The 26183-nt window shown below is 35.2% G+C and overlaps 1 protein-coding gene across 12 annotated transcripts in view; it reads right to left on the bottom strand.

The window, feature by feature from the left end:
- Window positions 1-2278: 2278 nt before the first annotated feature.
- ARNTL2 (aryl hydrocarbon receptor nuclear translocator like 2) overlaps window positions 2279-26183 on the bottom strand; it is a 36564-nt gene continuing 12659 nt past the window's right edge. For 5 of the 12 annotated variants that reach the window (XM_026066822.1, XM_026066825.1, XM_026066828.1 and 2 more), the window contains 15 exons: window positions 25636-25674; window positions 22851-23008; window positions 21176-21255; window positions 20319-20411; window positions 18181-18298; window positions 17203-17346; window positions 15309-15549; window positions 14203-14363; window positions 13460-13610; window positions 12162-12217; window positions 11234-11342; window positions 6584-6646; window positions 5933-6020; window positions 5258-5366; window positions 2279-4394 (listed from right to left, as the gene is read on the bottom strand). In XM_026066822.1, coding sequence (XP_025922607.1) covers window positions 4261-4394; window positions 5258-5366; window positions 5933-6020; window positions 6584-6646; window positions 11234-11342; window positions 12162-12217; window positions 13460-13610; window positions 14203-14363; window positions 15309-15549; window positions 17203-17346; window positions 18181-18298; window positions 20319-20411; window positions 21176-21255; window positions 22851-23008; window positions 25636-25674 — 1744 coding nt within the window. In that variant the 3' untranslated portion in view covers window positions 2279-4260. Of the gene's footprint in view, window positions 4395-5257; window positions 5367-5932; window positions 6021-6583; window positions 6647-11233; window positions 11343-12161; window positions 12218-13459; window positions 13611-14202; window positions 14364-15308; window positions 15550-17202; window positions 17347-18180; window positions 18299-20318; window positions 20412-21175; window positions 21256-22850; window positions 23009-25635; window positions 25685-26183 lie in introns of all 12 variants that reach the window. The other 7 variants (XM_026066829.1, XM_026066833.1, XM_026066823.1 and 4 more) reach the window with 5 other exon arrangements.

Raw genomic sequence — 26183 nt, 5'->3', positions numbered from 1 at the left:
AGAAGTTATGACACATCTCAGGAAGTCTGTCACTTCCACATAAGTATGATATGAAGTGTCTGAAAGCAACTAAGCCAGGAACAACCCAGAAAATTTATCCATTACAGTGTGCTGTCAAAGTAGAGGGGGCCTATCTAGAGGCTTTCTCTGGAAATGAGGTACATGCAGAAAGTGCTACAGCAGCAGTTGTATTGCAGCAGCTCATCTACCACTCCACTTACCTTTTTCTGGATTCTCTAAATCCACCATTCTGAAACCCAGCTTTACATCTTGTAACCTGCAGGAACCTATCCTATACCCCCAGGTATCTTCTTGACCTCCATATTTGTGTACAATAAAATAATTCTCATCAGGGATGGGGAATAAAATTATCTTCAGAGAAGTCCTATGTAGCACTCAGCTTTCCAGCTGAGGATTACTTCCTGGAATTCCAGAACATTTTATGAATTTATATGATGTATGTGAACATACAAAAAGGCAGCAAAAGACTAAGTGAAAGAAGCCAGAAGTCAGGGTTTGGGCAGAAGCAGCATTGCTTATGCAGGAAGAAATCCCTCATTTCAGTTCAGACCACGGACAGGAACACAGAACTGCCAGAGGCCACCAAAATGCTCAATTCAGCCTTCTGCATTTGGGACTAAATCAAATTTTTCAACACTCTAACATGCATAAGATCCACAGAAAAAGTCCAAACTACAATGTGCCACATAAAAGGAGGAGCAGGGAACAAAGCTCTGTTTTAGATCCATGCAATTGCACTGTGCTTGCCTAAGAACTCCAAGGGGATCCAAGAAACAATTACATCCTGTAGTGCAGAGAAAGGATTTTTCCCCTCTCCTCAGCAACTATTGTCAATTACTGTAACAGGAAATGCAAAAATTAAGGTTTAATATATTGATCTCTTTTCATGATTTCTTACTGTAAGACATGGTGGTATTCCAAAACACTATGTTAATCCTCTGTATCAAATGCCACTCCAAGCCTGGCTGCAGTCTACCTCTTCTCTTGACTCAGCCTTTTGGTGGCCAACAGATTATTACTTTTAACCCAGTCGGAATATTTTCTCATTCAAGCCATATCCCAGATGATATTGATCTGTTCCACATCTTCATTCTCTTCTCCTGATTCTGAAAAGAATTCTCTCATGTTTTCCTGTCAACACAGGTCCTGGTTTCCCAGATGAGCTGCTTCTTATACCGGAACTCCTCTCCCATCAAGCTGTTCTGATCCTTAACTTCATATGTTCTCTCAGTAACAAATTAATTGACCCATCTCCAGTTACAGTCATGATAATTAATTAAGCTTTTAAGGGCTTGTTAATACTTGCTTTATCACTCACCATGCCTACTTGTGGCAAGACTTTCTTTGTAAGAATTGTATCCACGTACTCCGTTTGCTTCTGCTGCTGTTCTAACAGTCTCTTTCAGGTACAGGCTATGGGCACTCTCCTTTTCAGAGACAGCCTGATCAGGCTGCAACATTGTCTTTTACTAGTCCCTAGAAAATACCTGTTAGTTTGGATTACAAAGTTATCCTGGCTAGCGAATATTGCCCTGAGCTACCAAAACCCACATTAGTTCAACCTTCCTGTTTATGTTTGCAGAAAATGAGCCCAGGATCTGAAAGCTTGAGTACTTAATGTTTAAATTCACTGACTGGGTAGAATTATCGGCAGACTCTCAAAACAGTGCATCAAAGGTAGTATTGTATTAGCCTGATTTAACCACATCCTCTGATAACCTGTACCGTGGCAATAAAAAAAAAAAAAACAAAAAAACCCCCAAACTCCATATCTTGAGTTAATAGAATTGTATTGTTATCTTCAAATAAGCATGTAAATACCTTAACTGTATTCAAAATTAATCTTAATTTTGCCTCTTCATTCATCATAAATATTTACAACTGACACTTTTTGTATAGGACAGTTTTAAATCAGAAAATTTTGCAAATGGTAAAGAGAGGATTTGATAAATTAATTGAGAGCCACAATACTGATCACTGATTGCAAAAAGACTCAAGGTTACTTTTTTCTTTTCGTTTTTTAGGGAAATCCAAGATGAATCCAAAAAACAGCGGTTTGATTCTGAATGGTTATATAAATCTTGTGAAAGAATTAACATACCTTCAGTAACAAAATCTGAATAATTTTTAAACTAAATCATTTAAGAAAGAAACTTTGTGTCTGGAAAGTTTGGAAAGTTTAAAGTTATTTATTTATTTCTCTGTGTTAACTACAGTATTTCTTGTTTTATTTAGAATTTATTTTTAGCTTCATGCTCAATCAAAAGCAGAGAAAAGAGAAATTGCAAAGAAACTGCATTTCACAACAGCAAAATTGAATTTTTCACTTTTCAATTACACAAATGGAATTCGATCAATTCTTAAGAAAGCATCTGTTTATTTTTCTCAATTTGATCCACAATATTGCTTAAAATTTTCATTTTGTGCGGAAAAAACAAAACAATTTACTCCAGTAAAGCTAGACAACAGATCATTTTGGCCCCATGCTTTAAAAAACCCCATATATATATATGTGAATGCAAGAAATCGCATAAAGTTCAATGAAAAAAATCTACAGACTTAAAAAAAAAAAAAATCAAACAAACCATTCTAGGAAACTTGGACCAGATGTAACCAAAAAATTAATAAGTTCCAAAATGTTTCATATCTATAAGATATACAGCTGCTCCATTAAAGCACAGCAGTCAATGTGTGACAAAATCTTATATCCATTCATGAAAGGGTAGTTATCCAACAGTAGAAGTATGACATCTAGTGGCTACCTACAGAGGTTACCTATCCGTTCTTTAAATATAGTTATACACACACCTCAGTCTTTGTAAAAGAGGATCTGAAACAGGTTGCCTTTTACTCACTGTTAGTGTTAAACAAACGTGATAGCGCTTGTGATTGTACCTGTGTTTAAGCTTTAATATTTGTAGTAAACAAAAATATCCACACATCTCATAAATCTTCCAATGCTTTCTTTTCATTATCTGAATTAAATTTTTTTTTTTTTTTTTTTTTTTTTTTTTTTTTTTTTTTTTTTTTTTTTTTTTTTTTTTTTTACAGTATAGTCCATTGATGCAAAAATTTACCTACACCTACAATACCAGAGATAAAAGATCCACTCTGGGTATTAATGCTATATTGTTTTAATACAACCTATTAAGTGCCATGTTCCTGGGTGATCTGCTATAACTGGGATACAGGCCTTGCAAACCCTGTCCCCCGAAAGATTATCATACATAGCATTTACTTAGAGAGCACTATATTACACAAAAATATTTTAAAAAGTCACAAACTCAAGAAATAGAAAACCACCTTAATCTCTCCAAAACACAGATACTGTAAAAGATACTATATAATTTAAACATTTTCATTGATAGACACTGATATCCTTACTCAGGGACCAAGACAATCTAGCCAAATTTCTCTAATTAGCAAATAATCTGTAGTGAGACCAAAGTGCTTTATTATAGTTACAGTATTACTTTTCTTTGGTTATATGCTCTGTCCCTCTAACAGTACATGATATATAATACAGTGTAATAATTAAGATTTTTTCCTGTCTTTCCTTATACCCTTGTTATGTTTGTCCACTGGGGAAATAATTTATTTTTTTCAAAACCTTTTCTTCTGATTTTTATGATGATCTAATTCAAATACTGGCTCCCAGAATCGTATGCTCTACTTTTACTTTTGACTACAAAAGTTGCCCTTCCAAAAAGGGCAAGGAATGACTGCAATGTTTAGGAATTAAACACCTTCCTTACAACTGTAGAGAGCGCAAATCATCATCTCAATGAAATTTAATAGCTACAAATATTCTTAAACTGTGTAAGTACAGTACATTCTACAGAAGTAACATGGATAATCAATACCTCCACTTAAAACAAAAAATAATTACAAGCTTTTTTTTAAGCATTACAGCTAAGAAAAACAAATTCCTGTACATTGTACAGTATCTTTTGGTTAAAGTTTCTTAGCAAAAATATAATAATGTGTTTTAAGCATTCCAGTTACAGATGGTTCAATATTAAAATTTCAAGGTTCTCCATCATGAAAAAAATATTGTATTTTTCCATAGGTGCAGCAGAAACCATCTCTCTGTGAACAAGGCTTAAGTATTTAAAAATATATAGATAGTAGTAAGTATGAATTCAGATGAAACGTTAAAAAATTATAGTACAGTACTGAGGATGTATGGTTGTTGTGCATTAAGAACTTTACATTCCTTCTTATTATGAGAAAGCAACACTATAGAGCCCATTGTATATCACTTAGTTCAGCTGGATCCCCAAGTCCTCCATCAGCCTCCAAGTAATTCATGAGAGCAGTCATAGCAGTGTCATCATTTTCACATATTGCAAAGTCCAGCTGAGAATGACCACCTATAAAATTATTAAAACATTTATTTTTGCAGTACAAAGCATGAATAATATGCTAACTTTCAAAACGTATTTGTTTTTAAATAGCACCTGCCTTTGAGAGAAAGTCAAGAGTCAAGAGAAAATGTTTACATCCAAGTGTTCATAAAGATCAAATAATTCAAATAATGGCTGTCAGCAGAGTGCCATAAAGACATACATAACTTGATTTTAAGACTCAACCCTTGCCAATTCATTGGTCTACCCCAATCTGCTAGCTAATAAAATTTGTATCCATGCAGTGAAGCTCATATCACTGAAGTAGAAAACTGCTTTCAGTTCATGTCGCTTTAGGGGGAAACATAATCACGTGCCTGAATTCTTGCCTGATGAACTCCTGAAACCTTACAAGCTGCTACGTGTTGGCTCCAGAAATCAACTCCATACTCTTAGCCTTTAACAAGGGTAAAGTAAAATGCTTTAGCTTAAATACCAATGAAAAATGTTTCCTTGTTTATCTTGGATAAATGCTTTTTCAAATCTTTACTTGAGGATCAGCATCTGTACATTTCCTAATTGATATAAAGGGCTCATAGATCAACTGGAAGAGAGCTACAGGTTTAAATAAATAAATAAACCTCTAGTAATTGATCAATAAAAGAGGGAGATGGGAAAGTTTCTCAAGGCTGAAATACAGGCATAAAAACTGCTTTATTAGCATTTTGTCTTTCATGTTAAAAATAACACAATGGTATTTTCAAATCTCTTAAAACTTTACAGTTTTGAGTGCACCACTTTACAACCATGTATAAAATCATACCATTTGTAAGAACCATCTTGCCCTGCACCCCCCAAAATACCCAAAAGAGAAATAAAATAAATCTTACTGAGGAGAGGTTCATTATTGGGAAATGAAATAGCACCCTGGTTTTGTTCTGAAGTCTCTAGAACTTCTGTTTCTGAAGGACATAACTGAATCAACTCCTTATTTGGCACCTGGAAGAAGAAAAATAGTAAAAGGGACAGAATTAAAGCCTAAATTTTATTACCATTATTACATTACAGAAGCATTATAAATTGCTGTCAGTGTTAAGAACAGAGCAAATAAAAATATGCACTGAAAGGAAGATCTACTGCATTTAAAGTTCCATTTTTGAAAGGTTCACATAGCACTGGATTTGGTTTAAATACAGGGTGATACTTGCACATCTGTCAAAGCTACTTCACGGTGATGGCCTCTGGTTTCTCGAGGGTTTAATTCATTATCCAGCAAATAAATCCAGTGCAACAAAATGTACTGGCACACATTTTCCATGTCCAGTACCATTATCTACAAATTCCCAGTCACATCACCTATGTCAATGTCAATACATTCTAGCTTAAAGACAAAGCAAAAAACCTCATACTTCCTATTCTGTTGTTGCTAGACTAGTGCTTCCACTAGTGGTGCATATAGAACCTGGGAAGTATGAGGTATATGGTACTGGACATGGAAAGTGTGCAGCTTTGAGCTGACAGTAACTTTTTACTTTTAGATTTTTATATGCAGTGATAATACTCACATTGCTGCAGTTTACAGCTAAAACAGGAGAAGGTGACTTCCTCAGGAGATGTGATGGACTTAACTCCCCAGATGGTGAAGAATGCAACCTAAAATTATATATGTATAGTGGATTTACCAAATCACATAGATTATAAAATGAAAAATAGTCTGTGTTGCAGAACCCACCAACACCCTCCTACCCAATGAGGAAATATGAGTTAGCTAATCCAAGACAATGTTGTCTTAAATTCTCCTGAAGACTCTAAATTCTCCTGCTACAGGTTTTTATAAAACAAAAAGCAGAAGTGATCAATAAAGACGATGGGTTGTAATTTCTTGAGCATACTTTTATTTTTCTTTTGAACCATCAGCACTGACAGACCAAAGAGTAGCAGCAGGTTTCACAAGTAAGCACACTGGGACACACAGATACATTTCAAAAAACAGAAAACAGACAACATAAGGAAGTTTTGCTAAATGGTGGAGAGAAAACTAAGAATATCTCCTCATCCTGCCTCTGTTATTATTGTTACACCTGTCTTTCCATATTTTTATTAAATTCTGGCTAAAAAATAAAGATCACTTGTCTGTTACCAGAATTCTTTGAGCTCCTGCCCATCCTCTCTCACTGAACATGCCAGATATGAAATTAACAGTGAAAATGTCATACCTGTGCCTTTYGGACAGCTCACTCCCATCTCCCCCTGCTCTTTCTGACTCTCCAAGAACAAGGCTGTAAAAGAAGCGGGGCACTCTGGATGCTTTACTAACTATTACTTGCTCAGATCAAAAATGTGGTAAAGAATTGGAGAAAACTTTTTTTTTTTAAGTGAATAAATAGTATATCTTAAATAAATCTAGTTATTTGTGCAGAATATTTATTAATTCTCTACATTCCAATATCCAATGCACAATCTGGTAAGCAGCACTGCCATCTCTAAAAACTAGGACACAGACTCTAGATTGAATAAGGAATTTAGGGCTGCCTTACTGAAACAATCATTCATCAGRTGCTAAACCAATTCAGACGTGCACATAAGTAGAGTTGCAAGTATAGTCTTGAAATCTTTTAAAACCTGGTGATGCTTGAGGCTCAGCTTGAAAGTCATCTCTGTCTTAGCAACACTAAAAAGTGCAGAGAGCAGATTCAGGTAGTAAGTGCACTCATTCTATTGGGTTAAGTCTGTGGCCACAAAGGAAAAAAATGGTGTTTGATGAAACAGAGCTGGCATTATCTTGTTTTGACCATTCCTTTGTCTAATTTTGATCCCCCAGTGTGCACAAGATAGTAACCTGATTTCATACAAGATATGAAGAAATAGCATGAAGTCGTACTCTGCAGCTGAAAAGAAATACAGCCTTGTTCTCTGCAATGGTTTCTGAAAAGTGAAATATATCTGGGTGCAGGCAACTATGTCTAGACATCTCCAGAAAAATTCATTTGTTACTGATGAGGCCTTCAATGGCCATTTGTACTTGTGAATGTCTCTGCCTCTTACAGAGATAAAAACATTTATTCTCCCCCGAGATACAGGACTATAGGGTAAATATGATGCCAGAGATTCTACTTATACAACACCATTGCTCTTTTCCATAACTGGATAAAGTGCCTCCCTTTGGATCACATAGTTTACTTATCCTGGATGATTTTGCTCTTAAGCCTTTTCTTTCATCCGCACAGCGACTTCTTGGGCTATTAGTGTCAGCAGAAGTTTTTTTCTCAAAATTTCCATCGTCCATGAACAATTAAGATCACTGAAACAAACGTGTCTGCTCAAGACTGAAATGGCTCAGATCGCTGTGGCTGATGGAGCCGGCAAGTCAAACGTTTTTCCTTTCAAACTGTTGTGACATTCAGTCCATTAGTTGTGAAATAAGATGACTGTTCCCAAAGAAAGCAATATATTGTTGTTTCATTTGCTAGCCAGTATTCAAGGTGTGAACATAAATGAGAAAAACACTAAGTTCAGTCAATCACTTGAAGAATGAAACTAACCTGATGCAGCTTCTTGAGGAGAGTGTTCATTACTGCCAGCATTTTCACAAGTATCTGTCCTGGAAGGTAGGATTCCACAATTCTTTGAATCCTAAACTTGCCCAGAATGGGGTATCTGTGGTTTTTATTTCTTCCAGCATCCCACTTTTTAAATGAGAAGGAAGTCTGGACTATCACTGTGATCAGATCTTTCTGAAGAGATGCTTTGATAAGTCAGACTGGAGTAAATGTCCTGTTGCCTTAAACTGCTGCTCTATAAACCAGTAAAGCCATGCTTTACTTGCACAGTGAAATCAAGACATCTACAACACGAATCTCAGACAGAGATATGGAGGTAGGCATCATCAAGAGCTTCCAGCTTATGACAGGCAGACAGAAAGAAAAAAAAATGATGATAGTGTGAACAGTATCAAAGTTGAATTTCCTGATAAATAAACTCAACTTCTGTAAGGTCTGTAGTGCACTAGAAACCTCCGATGATCTTCTGGGATTTGGAAGAAYCCAAAATAATAAAGATTCCCCTGAAGAGGCCTCAGTCATCCTGCCTCCATTGTATAGCAGAATTCTATTTAAACAGACTTCTTGGAAAAAAAAATTTCCACCTTTCCAAAAAATTCCCCTGGGGAAACTGGGGAGATTAATTCAGTTCCATAATCTCTGCTCAAAATTCCACAATTCTGTCCGTCATGATGGATTCTCATTTCCTAAGGTGAAAACAGATACACTTTGCTTTCTCGAGACCTGCTGAAATCTGAGACTTGACACAGAGGAGGAAAAATGGGTCGATCTGATCTTTACGCAAAGCTCAAACTTTCCCTCTGTTCCTTAGGAAGATGCTGTTCCTGGAACTGTTGTCTATGTGGTACCATAAAGAGTATTGCTTGTGGTTCTTAACATGAACACCAAAACTTCAAGGGGTAGCTTCCAAGAACTTTCTCAGGTGTGCATCCATTCCTCCATTATCCAGTAAATTTATTATTCATGTAAATAATAGACTGGTTCCTTCTAGTTGATGACATGGATCGTCATGTGGACGAGCATTTTCAGTAAAGACCAGGTGATCTTAACCAAGAACATCACCTTGCTGAGCTCACTGAAGCSTCTAGAACAAGAGTCAAAATTAAGCTCTTGGGGCATGCCTGGGTTATTAGTCAGAAATGAGAACTTCTGCCAACTTACTCTGGTCTTCAGAAAGATTTGATAAAAGCAACCATCTTTTCTGCAGGCAGTACTGATGAAAAGACATTAAGGACAGTATTACCAAAAATATAACATCCCATTCTTCTTGCTCAGGGCACCTGTCTTTTTTTTCCCTTTCGTTGTTGCTGGTGGTTTTCCTCCTTCCAACTTCATTGTTGGAAGGTGATTCCAAAATACTGAAAACTGGGTAAGAAGCATCATACTGTTAGGCTCAGGCCATTGTTTCTACTGTTTCAGAAAATTAAATAGCATTTTCTGATGAACAGACAGCTGAGAAGACAACTACGTTATCAAGAGATGATCTATAATCCTGGATTTCACAGAGATCTTCTAATATTATTTCTAATAACTTGTTAGAGGTTAGTAAGGGAAGTCTTTCTGAATTGGAAATACAGGCTAATCTGGACTAATCAAATCCACCCTAAGGTTTTATCCTGTCCTCTTTCAAGAGGTGGGACCATATAATAACATTATTGGTCAGGATCCTGGTATATTGGTATGAATTACACTTGACCATATTCATCATTTCATACTTGTCCTACAGAATAATGCAAGTCTTGCATTTCCTCTGTAATTATGGCTACAGTATGTTTGTACAGTGTTTTCTATTTACTTAGAAAGGGTCCTCCTTGGAATGCGTGGGAAATGAATATATCAGAGTTATCAATCAGCTAAGGTCTGGAATTTTGAAACAGGTTATACTGACCTTGGTAAACATGGAATAGAAAGCTGCATATCAGTGCACACGGGGAACTTATGTGTCCCAGAGGAAATGGAAAGAAAAAAATAGGCTTTGCTCTTCTGTCTCAAAGAGGTTTACCCAACCTGGTTCTGACTATGTATTTTGTTTGTGAATCTCACAAAAGCACTTTAGCTACTACTGAAACAGCAGAAGCTGAATATGCCATGGCATATGAAACTATTCCTGACACTTCTATAAGCATTTCCAAAACTGGTGCATTCCTTACTGGAAGATTTAATATTACTATGGTCTTTCAGGCATCGTTGAAGAGTGTCACTGGAAAGATTTCCATGGGACCTTGGTACACACTGCTATGCTGACATAAACAGTTTCTTGGCACTTCTTCACCTGAAGGTGGAAGTACAAGAGCTAAGGCCTGAGGGATGGCTTCACTAGCCAAAGCTGACACTTAAATGATGTGCCTTGTCCTGATGCGATGATAGTACCATTAAACTATATTCGACCTTAACAAAAGAGGTTGGATCTTCTGATGAAGTCTTCATACCTGAAAGAGTCGTGACTGAAAACAGACTTTTTCCTGTACATGTGCACCCCAAAGTCCTGGAAACGGCTGTCTCGGAGCCTTTTAAAAAACATTCTTAAACAGCAAAATGTTGATATGGAGCAAAGTGCTAAAGAGTAATCTCTCCCTTCATAAGTAAGCCAGGCACCACTATGGGTGCACAAAACAAGAAATGTAGAAGGACAAGGCAAGAATATCAAAATTATCTTTCTTCCTTTGGATTTACATGGCTATGCTGACATACCTATTATGTTGGGAACCTACTAAAACTAATTTAAAAAACAGCTAATCTTTAACTAACAGTTTAAATCTTGAATTGATTTAATTGATTTGGAATGATGAAGTGAGGTTTCTTAATCTACAGCTGGGTATTGAGAAGGAATTGAGCTATCACTTTATTCCATTTTCAAGACAATCTGGGAGGCTATGAAAGTGTTCCACTGGGCACTGTTTCAAGGAAAGTTCTGCTAGCAGAGCAGCTGTCAGAAAAATACAAACTCTGTTCACAGGCAACTAATTCTCCATTCCTTAATGGTTTTATCTATCCATTTCAACCTCAAGTGAAGAAGCTGCAGCAGAATAAAAGTTTTGAAGTCATGGTTAAATAGTTCTTTCATTAAGAAGGGAAATTACCTGCCCAGTACAAAACCATTTATCAAGGCCAGTGATTTGTATGGCCCTGTAGAAGGCTCATGTTAGGCTGTTACAACTGGTATCCCATAAATGCCATTGCAAATCAAAAAATATTTTTTAGATGCAAAATAATAAAAATGGAACTTGAACAACCCCCACATAATCACTTATACTTCTTTTCCACCTTTATTTAAAAGCCTAATATAAGATTTTAAAATTTTGTTACCTTTGTAATTCTAATACTTCATTTGCAATTTCGGTTCCTATACTTCCAGCACCAAGAACTGTTCCAGAGGACATTCCAGGTACACTTACTAAAGACTGTTTTGTGGTATCTACAGTCAAAAAACAAAATAAAACCTTAAGTTTGCAGCGGTTTTATTATACAACAAGAAACAATCACCTCAAGGATTCATTTTAAAGCAGTTTTTGTTCTATATCTCTTATTTTTAGAAATTAAATTCCTTAAGACACTAATCTTACAGATGGTGGATCTCTTATAGAGATGTTATAAATCTCACTTGAAATAAAGATAAGTGAATAATGTAACTGTGAAAACTGCTGATCTTCACCAATGAAATTATTAGTTTTAAGCACTACCACCTCTAATCTCTCACAGACAATGCAAAAAGCATGAGAAGAATACTTGGATTTTCACAAACAGAAAACAGTTATTAAAAAGAACAACTTCAAAAGTGAAAATAAACAACTTTATAGCAAGATGAAAAAGGAAACAGCATGTACAGATCAGACTCCAGGCACAGCAAATAAATGTTAAATAAACACATATCAGTATCACCCTACATTCTGTCTTTAAAATCAGATAATACAATTGCATAAACCTCATTTCCTTGGAAAAACAGGCAAAATATGAAGAAACTCTGTGACAGAAGCATAATATCCTATCAATCAAAAACCTAGCTATAGTAGAATCTGCTAGAGGGAAAGGAGGTGCTGCAAGCCCTTCTGATGACAATTATGTGAATTAGGATGCTGTGAATAACCACAAATTGTCACTAGAATTGGCTTTGAGAGAGGTAAATTCTCTCTCACAGAACAACCTAGAATAAAAAAATTCCTGGACTGGCTAAATCTAAAATTGTAGTGATTGATCAGGAGATGCACCTATGATAATTGTAAGAAATGATACTTGCCTTCTGCAGGCTGGGAACCACCAGAGACCAGTTCTTCAGCTGACTCATTGTGACCTCTGAGATTTAAATAAACAAACAAAAACCCAGCAACTTTGTCAAAGGCAAAATGCAGCATAGTTGTGTTTGATTTGCATCATTACCTCAAACGGCGTTAAACCCAACTCCCTCAAACTAGTAATAAAATAAGATATTCCTCATATATTTTAATGTTCAATCCTTTGCACTATTGTTTCTGAAGCACTGGCTGAACTATTTATTTCCACTTATTCTCCAAATAAAACAGACTAATATAGTTGTCTCTGTTCCCTGACAAGAGAATAAGGCTGCCTGCCACTTTGCCTCCTAGGAGGGAAAGCAGTTAACCAGAAACAACCGCAACTAGAAGAACTGCTCCTTCTGCCAGTAGTTGCTGCCCACCTCCCCCCTCTAGACAGCTGCTCTGGAGATCTAGACATCTGCAGGCAAAGGTGGCATTTGGCTGTTGGGGCAGCACCGACTGCTTTAACTGCTCTGCTCCATCTTCTCAGGAAGAAAGGTCATGGGCAAAACAGGCGGACCATGTTGACATGAACTAACTACAGGATGGGTGAAAGACCCCTTGACAACTGGGTTTAATGGAAATAAGATATATCCATCCCTTTCACCAAAAAAGCCCCAGTCATTGGCCAAGATACACAGTATCTTTTGAACAATTTAAATTATATCTCTATTGCTGGGCACAGACAATGAAAAAACAAGAGAATAAAATATACACTCCAGCAGTTCATTTACTGTCTCATGGACTCCTCCCTTGCAACCAGTTTGGAGAATCTCTCCTTTCTGTCCTGCCTTGCATTCCTATGAGCTATCAATTATGCTTCCCCATATTCTGACACATGGTAGGTAGGGCAGCACTTAAAATTAGGTCAACAAAGGCACGTGAAGTCTTTTAACGCTTAGAAGGAAAAATATTAGAACACATTTCCTATTTGCATTTATTCCTGTCTACTTTTTCAAAAGATAATTCTTTTCTTCCTTTAATAAGAACTCTTCTTAACTCTTCCTTTAATAAAAACTCTTTTCCCTCATTTCTCTACCAGGAAATAGCACAGCTTTCAGAGTTAAATTTATGACCTAAGCCTAAAATTAAAGTCAACTGGTAAACACAAAACATTCTTCCAGGTTACTCCACCACTTTGTGCAGTTTCCTAGTCTTGTTCTGCTTCTTAAAACAGGCTGCTTTCTATTATTCTTTCTATTATTTCTAATTGTAATTAAGACAAAAATTAACATGGAGATTCACATCACAAATTACTTACAATACCACAGTGTTGTTTGACACAATGTACTCCAGCTCTTTGGTCCATGGATTCATGAAACTAAACCACTGACTCTTTAAAGTAACAAAAGTCCCATCTTTTGCTCTAAATTTGTAGGAATTCGTAAATACTTTTTCTTTATTCTGCAATACTAGATAAGAAAAAAAAGTTATAACCACAGTATTTATACTTAGGAGGATAGAGTTAAGTCTAAAAAACTGTTCTATAACATCAAAAAACAAAATGTTTTTGATAATTAGAAATACAAATCAAACAACAAAATAAGAGAGACAGGACCCCTATTGAAATCAAACTACAGTTTCAACAATATCATTAATCTTACACTAGAGCCCATGTACTGAGTTTCTGCAAACTACTAGCAGAGAGACTCCCAATTTGGTGAATCTTTATAACTGGTGTCTTTAATTACATGATTAGACACATTTGCTCTTCAGGACTCCATCCTCATTCTTATAAAGAAGAACTGAAGCAGAGGGTTGAAAGAAGCATTAATGATATTCCTTTGTGACTAAAGCACTGCACCAAGATCAAGGACAACAGAAGATTCTCACTGGTACCGTTAGAGGCTTTAGTGGGCACGTCTTAATGTAGGAGCAGAAAGGGCCAATGTTAAGACTGTTTACTTCTATTAATTCCCAGCTTCTGAGTTTTTGATTTGTACTGTTTTCACACAGCAGTTACATGTAGTTCTATGTAGTCTGTGAGGACCAATTATTTTGTACCTTCTTTATGTTTTTCAGCTAGATGATTGTGATCATCTTGATGGCAGTACTCGTAACAAGAAGTTCCTAGAAGCTCTTGTGGCAGATACCCTAAAATTGCTGTTGCACTGTCAGAAATAAAAACATGAACTACAGCGGATTCAAACTCCAAAGCTTGTTTTCTTCAGTATCAAATAAAGCAGAAAATAAGTATTTAAAAGAAACAGATGTTGTATTCATGTTTGGGAAAAGATACAGCATTAGTACAGCTCTAAAACAAGATACATTGACTGCAGTTTACCTTGGATCCAATTGCAATGGATAGTACAGGATATCAAAATTTTTAAATAAATGGCAATTCAAAGACAAAATAACAGTGTTTAATCATGCACACCACTTGCATACACAGTTTAAATGCCACAAAGTACATATGGTTATTAGCTCTTCCAAGCTAGCTAATAAGGGTACTGATCACAAGTAACGAATCATTAAAAAAATTTAATAGTTGAATTCTGCCCTGCTACTTTAAGGAATAGATTTAAACCGATACTTTTAAATGAAAGAAAATTACTAAAAGCAATGAAAATCCTCCAGTGACAATAATCAAATTCAAAATAAGAAGTGGCAATACAATCCATACCACAGATAAGGGTCTGTTTTAGAGAAGTTCAGAAAATATTAACTTTGCTTTCACCTTTAATGAAATAATTTGGTACCTCATTTAGACATAATGCATTTGTTCCAAATAATAAGATTTTAAGAAGCAGTAATTTTTGATTAAATCTGAACTATTTGCATACAGATACAAATCATACATATAGCTATGAAGCTCTAACATGAGATGTTTCTTTAATGAATAAATAAACATATGAGTGCACTTTATGACTTATATTTTAATCTTGATAGCCTGCCTTTTCCTATAGGACAATACATCTATTCTACACCACGTTTTATGTATGACAAGAAAAAAGCCTGACTATCCACAGTTTCAGGAGGCACCTCTAGTTGCATAGAGCATCTAGAAATTCTATCCTGCTTGAAAAAATATGGTTCTTTGTGACAGAAAATACTAGAAAATCAGCTAGTGATGTCATTTTCATTTCTCTATTAAAGAACAAATCACTTACCGCTGATCTACATAAACAAATTTTCCATCCACGGCAAATCGTGTAACAAATTCTGTTGCTTTGACTTTTATTTCTCCACTCTTTTGCGGAACAACATAAGGATGTAACCTCCCAATTGCAACAAGACAGTTAAAGTTACTACTGTCTTTTTCTACATCATTTTCTTCTTCCACTCCCACCTCATTAGGAGACCAGCTCTTCATATATCCAGTACAGTGAATGGTACAGTACTTTCTGTGATCTAATAAAAAAATGAAATAAGCAGTTACAGCTCAAAATGAAATTTAAATTTTTGGATTACTTTCACCATAAGATCTTCATTTAGATTTTATGATTACCTACAGCAAGGTACAACTGCACGAGGCTATAAATAATTTTACAGAGTATATAATTAATTAATTTTGTACTACTTAATTTTGGCTTACCTGGAGAGAGCATTTCTGTATAGTTACAGGTGTTGGCAGTTCAAACACATTCTCATAGAAGAAAAAGTAAACCAACAGTCTAATAATACATAGATCACTTTCTCTTTATATGGTTTCATACGTATTACAAATTCAAACAAACTACAGAGGCCCTCCCCATAGCTTCCAATTCAACTTTTTGTCTTGCGAACACTATGACCATAACACATTCTTACTGCAGCTGCTAAAAGAAACTTCTGGGAAGAACGGGAGAAGGGCAACACAAAACCAGCCAAGCTTACTTTCTATTTATCTCAGGCTTCTGGATTTCTCAATTTTCTGAGAACACAAATATGAAAACAAGTCTCTAAATTATAACATACACTGTCACTCATTCCTGCAGCTGGTAGACCCTTAGCTATTTTTATACCATGCAAATACCCTCATATATATCAAAGAGTAGAGATGACATACTGTGTCTTACAGTCATTATCTTTCCAAAAATTACCAAAAGATTCTTGATATCCATATTCTGAACAAACTACAATTTCCATAAATTTAACTGCATCTATTCTATCAACTATGGAAACATTTATCAACTTTGAGTAATCCTACAGTGACTTTGTCACAGTTTCTCAGATTGGCAAGGTGACTCTTCCATCAATATTGCCTTCCTGAAACACATTTATAAAAGTTAAATCTCACCAAGTTGGTTGGCACATTGATGGAGCCAGAATTCTATCTACTTACAATGACAGATCTATTTTAAAATTTACTCCTGTATGGTATATATCAGTAATAACATGTTACATTAAAAAAAAGTAGCAAGATTTTTTTCAAGGTCAATTTCAGCACTTTTGCAAAAATGAATATTAAGGTGTTAAACAAGATCTAGTAATTAAGTTTAAAAAGGAAAATCCATCCACTGATAACTCAGAAAGAATTTACTGCTATACAGGCACACCAAAACTTGAACGAAATTAAAATTACTGGAAAAATAAATGGAATTACACTAATTAACTTTACTATTGCAAGCAGAAGAGGAAAATTCATACCTGGCAAGTATACACAACAGAAAACAGTAGCTCAGGAAAAAATTTTTTTTTTTTACTTGCTTTTTTCCTCTAAAACACTAGCTTTTGCAGGCCTTATTCCTAGAATTATCTTCAAGACATAAGTTAATCTTATTCTTCTGATTGGCTCCAGTGCTTTCAAAAATTTCCCTGAGATTTCTAAAATTTGACTGGAACAGGCTATGTGCTCCTAAACACAGCCACTGTACCTCAGGTTCCTCCCCCACTTTTCAGGAGTAAATAAGGAGGAGAAAGAGTACAATTAGACTGTTTTTCAATATGTGTCTCCAGTACACACTTACACTTCTCCACAACTATTTTGTGAAGTCATTGATAACTACAAGGACCACACTACTCACTCAAAACTTAAATATACAGAATTTCATGACAGAACGGCCCCCCCTGCATCTTGAATACCTTTCTTCTTTGGGTTGGGCAAGCATTCCTTTTCTTCTTTGACTGCGGTCTTACTACATTTTATCCGACAGAAGAAGGAACGTCGAGCACCAGAATTCAGTCGAGCTGGTCCAGCTTGAAAATCTGTGTGTACTTGCAAGCCAGCTTACAAAAGTTTAGTAAAAGTAGTTAAAAAAAACCCCAAATACCCAAACCCCAACAACAAAAACTTTGGACTACAAGGCCTTATTTTCATTTCAGTTTCTAGTACTTTCTCCTTACTGCTTAGCTGCCTAAATTCTGTACTTACAATTAACTATGAAATAAGTTTAATGACTTAAATAGGGAAGGGAAATGCGACTGTCACATAAATTCCAAAATTAAAAAGAACTACCAAATTATTTTAATGCCCTATTTGATAATATGAATTTTATTTTAATAAATATGCTTTATAAACTTTCAACTTCTATTTGGTACAGGGAAGAACTGCAAAGATTTTTATAAAAAACAGCTATAAAATAGTGATTAGCTGCACAGTACATAATGCTTTCCATATTAGTAATAACTGTAAGCAAAATAAAATTTGGTTAAATTAGGATTGACACTTAGCATTTTCAGAGAAGACAGTGATTCTTGATATTGCAGTATTTTATCCCATGTTGACTACATCAGGTCTTTTGTATTGACAAGACCTATCAAATACAAGAAAAAAAAGTAGTATGCCTGGTAGGAAAAACATCAGACCACATCTTGGTAAATGTTTAACAATGCAAATTTCTACCATTCTTATTACCTAAAATAAGTTCTTTACTAGGCTAGCTTCTAAACTGTAAGCACACTCTAAGCAGCAGATAAGCATTCAAATGTTTAGTTCACAGAAATTTTGTCTCAAGTTTGTACATACACGCACATATGAATGCATAAATATGCCTTCCATAATAAATGAATTTATTAATATCTCTTATAAAAAATCTCAGTACTTTCATAAATATGACTTACTTTTGCCATCTATGAGCTTTTCTCTTGGAGAGACATCTGAAGAGGAAAGTTGCTCCTTAACTTTGGCGACATCTTTTGGATGCAAGTAATCAAAAAAACTTTGTCCAATTAAACTGGCCTATTTAAAAAAAAAAAAAAAAAAGACTAAGAACTACACTGTTCTAGAACAGGACACCATACATATTAGTCATCTCAGAAACACAACTTCATATGCTATTTTTTAAAGATATCTTTCAAATACCATAGTTACTCTAAATTTCAATATTTTGATCTGCATTTAATTTCCCACTAATATTATTTTCAGAAAAACATGGTAGTAAAGATGTAATTGATAACTTCCCTTCAAAAAATACTGGATTTAGCTGGATATTAGAAAAGAGTCAGTATTATAAAATACAAAATACCCACTAATTATATATTTTTTATTTATTTACTTAATGTGATTCTCAATTACCAAATGTGATTCCAGAACCAGAGAAGGTTAAGTATCCTCACAGATTTTGTTTTGGGAATAAGAAGTATTCACAGCTGCTGAATGACTCAGGTTCTCATTTGGTTGGACAAAATGACATCAGTGAGCCAGGAGCTCTTTGGAAGCTGCACAGGGGTCAGCTCACTTCAGCAATCCTTAGCAGGGGATATTAATAGAGATTTCTCTGTCTGGGATCTTCTCAACCTGCTGACCCGCAACTTCAACAGCCTCTGCTGATCCAGTCAAAATAATCAGCCTGCTGAACTATTACAGGCACCATTGCTTTCTTTTGAAAGAGGAAGAAATTTTCACAAAAGTGGGCTAGTTTTGTTTTTTGTTTTGGGGTTGTTGTTTTTTTTAATATATTGCTTACCTTCACCATAGCAGGTCAGATCACTGGGTAGAAGGCAGCTGCGTTGATAAGCAGTATTCTAGATCCAAGCTACCACTCATCTTGGGCCCTTGCCACTTGCTATGGGATCACTGCATAAAGGGACCACCCCTCCAATAGACTAGAGTCAGAAATGGGCCGAGGGAAAAGCTTCTAAGAAAGCAGAACAAACATACAGCCTCTTCCATTTGCCCAGTCCCCATCTAACCCTAATGTAAAGGCAAAATGCTGAGTGCCACTGAGAAAGGCTAGTAGCAGTCTTGTCAAAATACACAGGAATAACAATGGGATTTATAGCTAGGAATGATTCCCAGATAAGCTGATAAATCCATGGCTTAAGTCAGTCATGTCCCCTGAATCTAGTCCTTTTTTGCCTCTTTGGCTGGAATAGCAATGATCTTAAGGGTCTGGAAGCAGACATGATTCACGGGAGAGACTCCAAAAGGTACTTTTTAGTTCCCAAACAAGTTCTGAGATTCTCAACAAAAAAAATGCTTTATGCTTCTTCCCCTATAAGATGATTCATTCCATCTTTTTTAATTAAAAAAAAAAAGATTTCAAAAAAATGATTAAAATGTGCAGCCCATGATTTCTAACTTCTAAAAGTAGGCAGACAGAATCATGCAACTGTTTTAGTCTTTGCTTTTGAAATGGAAGTCTTAGATACACAAACCAGTTATCATGCCCTGATTATTTGTGGTAATTGTCCATGATGTTAAGTGTGACCTAGTGCAAGGTAATTATACTACCTCTCTTTTCAGGTTAAGCTAACTCACACTATCTCATTTCCTTCAAATTACAGGTATATATATGGATAGTTACTGCGGATCAGGCAATATTGGGAGAATAAAGCAGAATAAATGGCATAAAGCCATAAAGCCATTACCAAGGTGAGCTTTAATTAACTTGCACAGCTGAAATACCAATTTTCCTGAACTTAAAGAGAGGGGGGGGGGAAAAAATTAAAAGAAAATCTCTTGGAGGTGGAAACTAGGACAACTAGTCCCTTCAGACTAACACTTTCCTTACGGATGATCAGTTGCAATCCGGCACTGTCACTCAGGTAAGGAACACTGACTGCACTTGCAAATGCTTCATTCCAGGAAATACAGCCTTACTTTTAAAAGAAGGTTAAATCAAAGGGATTCAAAGAAATGATGCACAAGGATTGTTTGTTTGTTTTCTTTTAATAAAATACAATACAATTTTAGAAAGTTTAAAAGTTTCTAAGTAAAAGAAAACACAAAATAAAAACAAAAACTCAATTATAGCCACCTGATCATAATTAAGTATTTTGCAAACTGATTCCGAAACAAACAGAATTTTTCCTCTGTTGCATCCAACCACAAACAGGAATCCATCTGCAGCCTGAAAATACAAAGATACTATCTTTATAAGCAAAGAACTAAAATATTTTATGAATATTGATTACTGCAAGGAAGTACACTTGTAAACCTCAATGTTTTTATTAAGTTATAAATCACACAAAAAAGCAATTAAAAAGATTGCAAGAACCAAATCAAACTGCAGACAGGTAAAGTTTCCTAAACATAGCTTTGAGAAAGAGCAGGCCAGCTGCAAAACAGCTTAACTCAGAGTCATCTTACAGGTCTTGCCAAGTTGTGTTATTGCAGCAAAGAAAGAAGAAAATAGTTGCAAATGAGAAAGCATAAAGGAGTCTGGGTGTGTGAGTGTGTGTGAAAACAGGAAGAAAGATTTTCTTTCAGATATTATTTCTACTTCTATTTCAAAATATATCTTTAAAAATTAAAACAAAGCACAGCAAACAACAGCAGGTATATTTACACGTAATTAAAAACATTTTCTATACTTGCAGGAAGAGTTTAATATCAGCATAAAAATATTTTATGTATTAATTATGCAGTTTATATACAGATTTACTATCCTCAAGGGCTGCTGTCTACCCTACCGATGCATTATCTTCCGTATCTCTTTATAAAAAAATCCTGTATAGCATACAGATACCAATACTCACCAAGCACATCAGGACACTTACTTGAAGAAGGAAGAAAAAAAAAAAAAAAAAAAAAAGGCGCTCTCAAACTAAAAACTTAAGTTAGTGGCTGGCTTTAATAAGGACATCATTTGACTGAGAGTTTCCTTTTACTTACCCTAAGGATTAACTGTCTGAGCTCATCATCCTTTAAAAATGAAGGTTTATACCGAACTTCTGAATAAGAGCTAGTGGAACCTGGAAAACAGCTTATTTGTAGACATATATACAATGTCAAAAGTTACATTTTAAGGGTTATACTTGGTTCATATTTTAGAATTTTTTTTTAACCAATAGCTGAATAAAACAAAAAAAGACCTCTTAAGCATTTTCACAAGAATATGTTAGTAATTTCAAAAAAATGCTGATAGTGAACTAACCAGATATTTCCATGACCACCTTCATTTAGCACAAATCAAGGAAGCTTCTGTTCAGATATCTTTAGTGTACTGCTAGAGAAATGGTGTTATGAGAACTGGATTATGTAGAAACATTTTTGTAGACCTGTTTCAGAATCCTTAACGTTTGTTGAATCTGAATAATTCTTATGCTGTCAACTGTCTTTTGGGCATGAACAAGGCTTCATTAGCACTATATATCCAGTGATCCAAAATCACTCTATGTAGTTAAATCGCATTAACTATTGTGTGGTTGACTCGCTATGTTTATTGTTCTAGCTCCCAAGGCAAATACTCTAGAATCATTCTTAAACACTGCAGGTATTTTGGTAACTGCTTTTGTTGGTATTCTGTAACATTTCATGGTGTTCACGACTTCAATGTAATGAAAGTCAACATCTATTCTTGTAAAGTATATCAAGTTTTATTTTTTAATGTTCCCTTTGACTGCTGTTCTTGCAGGCAAAAAAAAAAAAAAGTTGAAAGATGATCGTCTGTGTCCAAAACCAACTCTTTCTTTAGTTTTACATGAATGGTTTTGGTTTCATGAAGTTACACTGCACAGGAGTTAACCTATCACTTAAGTGAGTTCTCTATGCTCCCTACCAGTGCAATTACTTAGATTAGTTCTCTTAGGTAAGCATTAACATTGTTTCCCATTGCTGAGGAGGCTTTTTTCTGATCTCATGCTTGACAAATAACTCGTCAGAAGTATTCAATATTTCATGAATGACTTGGCCTTCAACTTAAAGCTTTCCCAGATTTTAGGGGTTTTTTTTCTTTTTCTTTTTAATGTTTTCCGCATCTTCTTTTATGATGTTCTATATTTCAAAGTCATCAGCTAAACATGAAATTCCAGTGCAGGGACAAAGAGTTGATGCAGTCACAAACATGGAAACAATGAACAGGAGTACAAAGACAATGTGCTTCTCTATTAGCAGTACAGCTAGTGGTTCGGGTAGAGCACTACAGGTATTGCTGTTACCAAATGTATGAGGGAAAGTGGAGACATCACCAAACGCACATTGACTTCTGACTTAATTGCAAAGCATACTCTTAGCAGACAGAAAATATCAGACACTGAAGGATTGTTTGATATAGCAGAAAAAAAAGACAAAACAAGAAATGAAATTTTGGAAGATACAAATATGTAAATTTAAATGAAGAACAGACAAATTACAGAGAAAAACTTTTATATACGGGAAGTATACAAAATCACATGCGAACAAGAAGTACAGATGTATCTAGAAATGATTATGTAAAAGTATACACTCAGAATTGAATTCAATGAGTAAACATATAAACGATGACCTTAGAGTTATTTATCATTAAAGAAAATATGTAGTATAATTTTTGTTAGAAAAAGGACTTTTAGGATCATTTTTTATAACCCACCTTTTAAAGATTTTAAGTGTTGCACAGCCATCCGTAACACTGTAAGCTTGTCTAGTTTTCGTGCCATAGGATTGCACTGAGGTATCATAGCAGACAATTCTTCTATCAGATTATTCATTTTGTCTCTTCTTCGTTTCTCTGTCTGACTGTGTGCTTCTCTAAGAAGAAGAATTATTTTAAGAAAGATGCAGAACACAAAATCTCCACCTCCACCAATGCATCTATTTAATTTGGGGAGCAGACCATACCACAAGAAATCCACTGTGTTGAAACAGTTTTTCTTACACTTTGTGTACTTGACAATTGAACTGGTTTAACTTAAACAAAGCAGCAACAGTCATAATAATGATGTGAACTATTGAGAGAAAAAGCTGTCAAGCAACAACTTGATTATGAAGACTTTTACAAAGTTGTGAAATTCTCCTTGTGACCCTTGAGGTTCAAGTGAACACCTTGACAGCTTACTGTATGCCAGAGATTATTTCATGTCATTAGTAATCACTGGAAGACATTTCTGCTTCTTGGCCCTTCTGATGCTACTTCTACCTGGCCTGTGTAGCTAAGATGTGGGACTCATTCTACTAGCTTTGTTATAATGAAGAATGCTCTAAGAAGCACTTGCTAAAGTGCCTTGGAACTCCAGTTTATGAAAACTCACTGTACTCTTAGGTGAGCAATGCCTTCTTGCTACCTAGTTACCTTAAAAGTCACTCAGGTTGAAGTAAGACACAAATACAAGCATTTATTCATAGCACAGCACAAGCAACAGACAGCACATTTACATATGCTTATAAGAGATACCGTGGAAACTGAAAGAAAAAGCCATGCCTCACCTATTTTCACTAGAGGTACTTCAGAAAGCTTCCCTTTCAGTCACAAGATAGGGTGGTAGAAAGGGTTTCAGGCTCTGTGCATACCTTATGTCTCAAGTTTTACTTCTTTGTAAGCCTCCATCCAAGAACTCAAACACAGAAAAGGGCTTCTCTTAGAGGGTTTTCATCAGAAAAACCCTCCAATTGCACATGATGGTACACATCACAAATCTATTTACATCTCAGGTCATCTCTATAATTCCTTCTAGTATGTTAGCTTTTCTAGCTAATCTCCCTCCCTCTAACATCCTCCAGCAGGTCAAAAGAAGTTTAATTCATTCTATTCCCTCCTTAACCAGAAGGCAAACTGGCCACTCAATTAAAATGAAGATCTTTTTTCTTCCTGACTGAGACCACACACAATGGTAGTGAACCAAATTGAGAGACAGTATTTTGTTTAATTGATCTCTGAAACGCTTCCTCTTAGGCATACTGTAACAGAAGTTATTAAAGGTAATTAAGTTAACTAAATCTGGCCTGATGAGGAAGAACAAAGTACAGTTTTAAAGACATAGTCTTCTATTATTTTTCTTTGGAAGCACAAAAAAAGAAATTCCCCTACCTGCAAATAAATTTGGGTCATTCATCTAAACAGTTTGCTTTTCTCTCTCCTCTAAAGTTTTATTAAAAATGTACTTTCATCAATTGATTCCCAGCTCTACAGATTGACCCAACTTTCTCTTTGTGTCAGGCAACAACAGTAACATATTACATATACTCCTTGAAATGTGAATGTCTGGAAGACAGATACAAACATTTGGGGTAACAGACCAATCTTCCACATCTGGAAGATTCGATAAGAACTTATGGAACCTAGAACAGGTGGATATAGGAATTCCAGTGATGACTGGATGATTCAAAGAGCCTTCTGTGACATTCCCCAGCTGCAAAGAAGGGAGGAAAGTAAGTTCCTCAATAAGCTTGTACAAAGAAACACTGGAGGGAGCACTACGTGTTGAGCAAAACTTCAAAATGTCTTCCAACTTTTTCAACTAAGGAACCAATACTTGAGAAAACAACCACCATACAACATGAATGTTATCAAAGCACTATACAAAACAGAATCTTGCATAGCGATTGGGATACTCATTAAAGAAAAATGAATTTTGGAGTTAAATAAAAAAGGCTGTAGAGATAACATATCTTGGAACAAACTTTGTCATTTATTTCTTCTGTTCAACTTAAACTACAAAAATATTTCATAATCATCTGTTAACATACTGTAAAAAAATGCTTTGACAGCAGAGTGGATTGTAGATTTCTGCTAGTACATCTTTGCTAACATGACAGAAAAGACGTTTTTATTCTGAAACAACTCTAGTTTTACTAAGTGGCTTGTCTATAGTTTAAAATAATTGCTTGGGTGAATCACAGTTGCATTCAGTCACACTGTGTTTCAATAAATTTTAATTTGGATTAAGACAAGATGTGAATTCAAAGTGCAATGGCAATCCCTAAACAATTCCCTATAAAAACATTTGTTCAAGAATAAGAATTCTTTGACATGCTTTAGCTGAATCCACTTTCATGTGGAATACTTCTCAAATAACTCCATGTGTATACAAACCTAAAAGAAACAATCTCCAAATTCATATAGTCTCTCTTTATATTCATCAGCTCCCTTTATACACAGCTTGAAGGACTGCATTTAATTCTTACCTTGAAAATTTTAAGCCTCGGGTTTTTGCTAATGTCTGAGGTATTTTGCAACACAACTTTAATGAAAGTTAGTAGAAAATAAAATCCCCAAGGAGGCTCTAAAAATTAATATACAAGTAGGGAAAAATAAAGGAAAAGGTGCTAAAACTGTTAAATATTTGACACTTTTAATGAAAGTAACCCACAAACTCAATTTTTTTTAGCGTCAATCTCAGTATTTACTAGCAAAATGTACTCTTCTTGTAAATTAGTACCTGAAATCTTTTATTTTAACATGTTCGTCATCTTCACTCCTAGAGAAAACAAGATATAGAGTTTTAAATTGCATATTTAATACTAGACACTTCTTTCCTCCCGTGAATTCAAGAAGATACGGGAAATTTTACAAATTTACTATCACTCCAACAAAATCAAAGCCACAAAAATTCCTAGTATCAGAATTATCTAGCAAGTGATGTATAATACAAAGAGAGAGCAAAACATAACTTTGAATGTTTACATAATTATGTGAACCTATTATGAGGATATTTCATAATTACAGGTCCATTTATATTCTAGAGAAAACAAAATTAATGGAACATCAACTAGCTGAAGCCAAGTCTTGTTTGTTTTTTTTTTTTTAATTTTGCAAGAGGTATTCTCTCTTGTGTGAATATTTCCAAACTCTCATTGCCAAAAGATAAAAACAGCACTCTTAGCTTAGATTGGGCCTAAAATATCATCCTACAGTTGCTCATGGACAGAGAAAGAAGTAAAAATTAAGTAATTTCCCTTACCATACAGTAATGACTAGAAAGAGTCT

Source organism: Apteryx rowi, unplaced genomic scaffold (genome assembly GCF_003343035.1).
Source record: "Apteryx rowi isolate R43461 unplaced genomic scaffold, aptRow1 scaffold_25, whole genome shotgun sequence".
In the NCBI taxonomy this organism is placed as follows: Eukaryota; Metazoa; Chordata; class Aves; order Apterygiformes; family Apterygidae; genus Apteryx; species Apteryx rowi.
The sequence above is the reverse complement of the archived record's forward strand: the minus strand, read 5'-3'. Positions and strand labels throughout refer to the sequence as shown.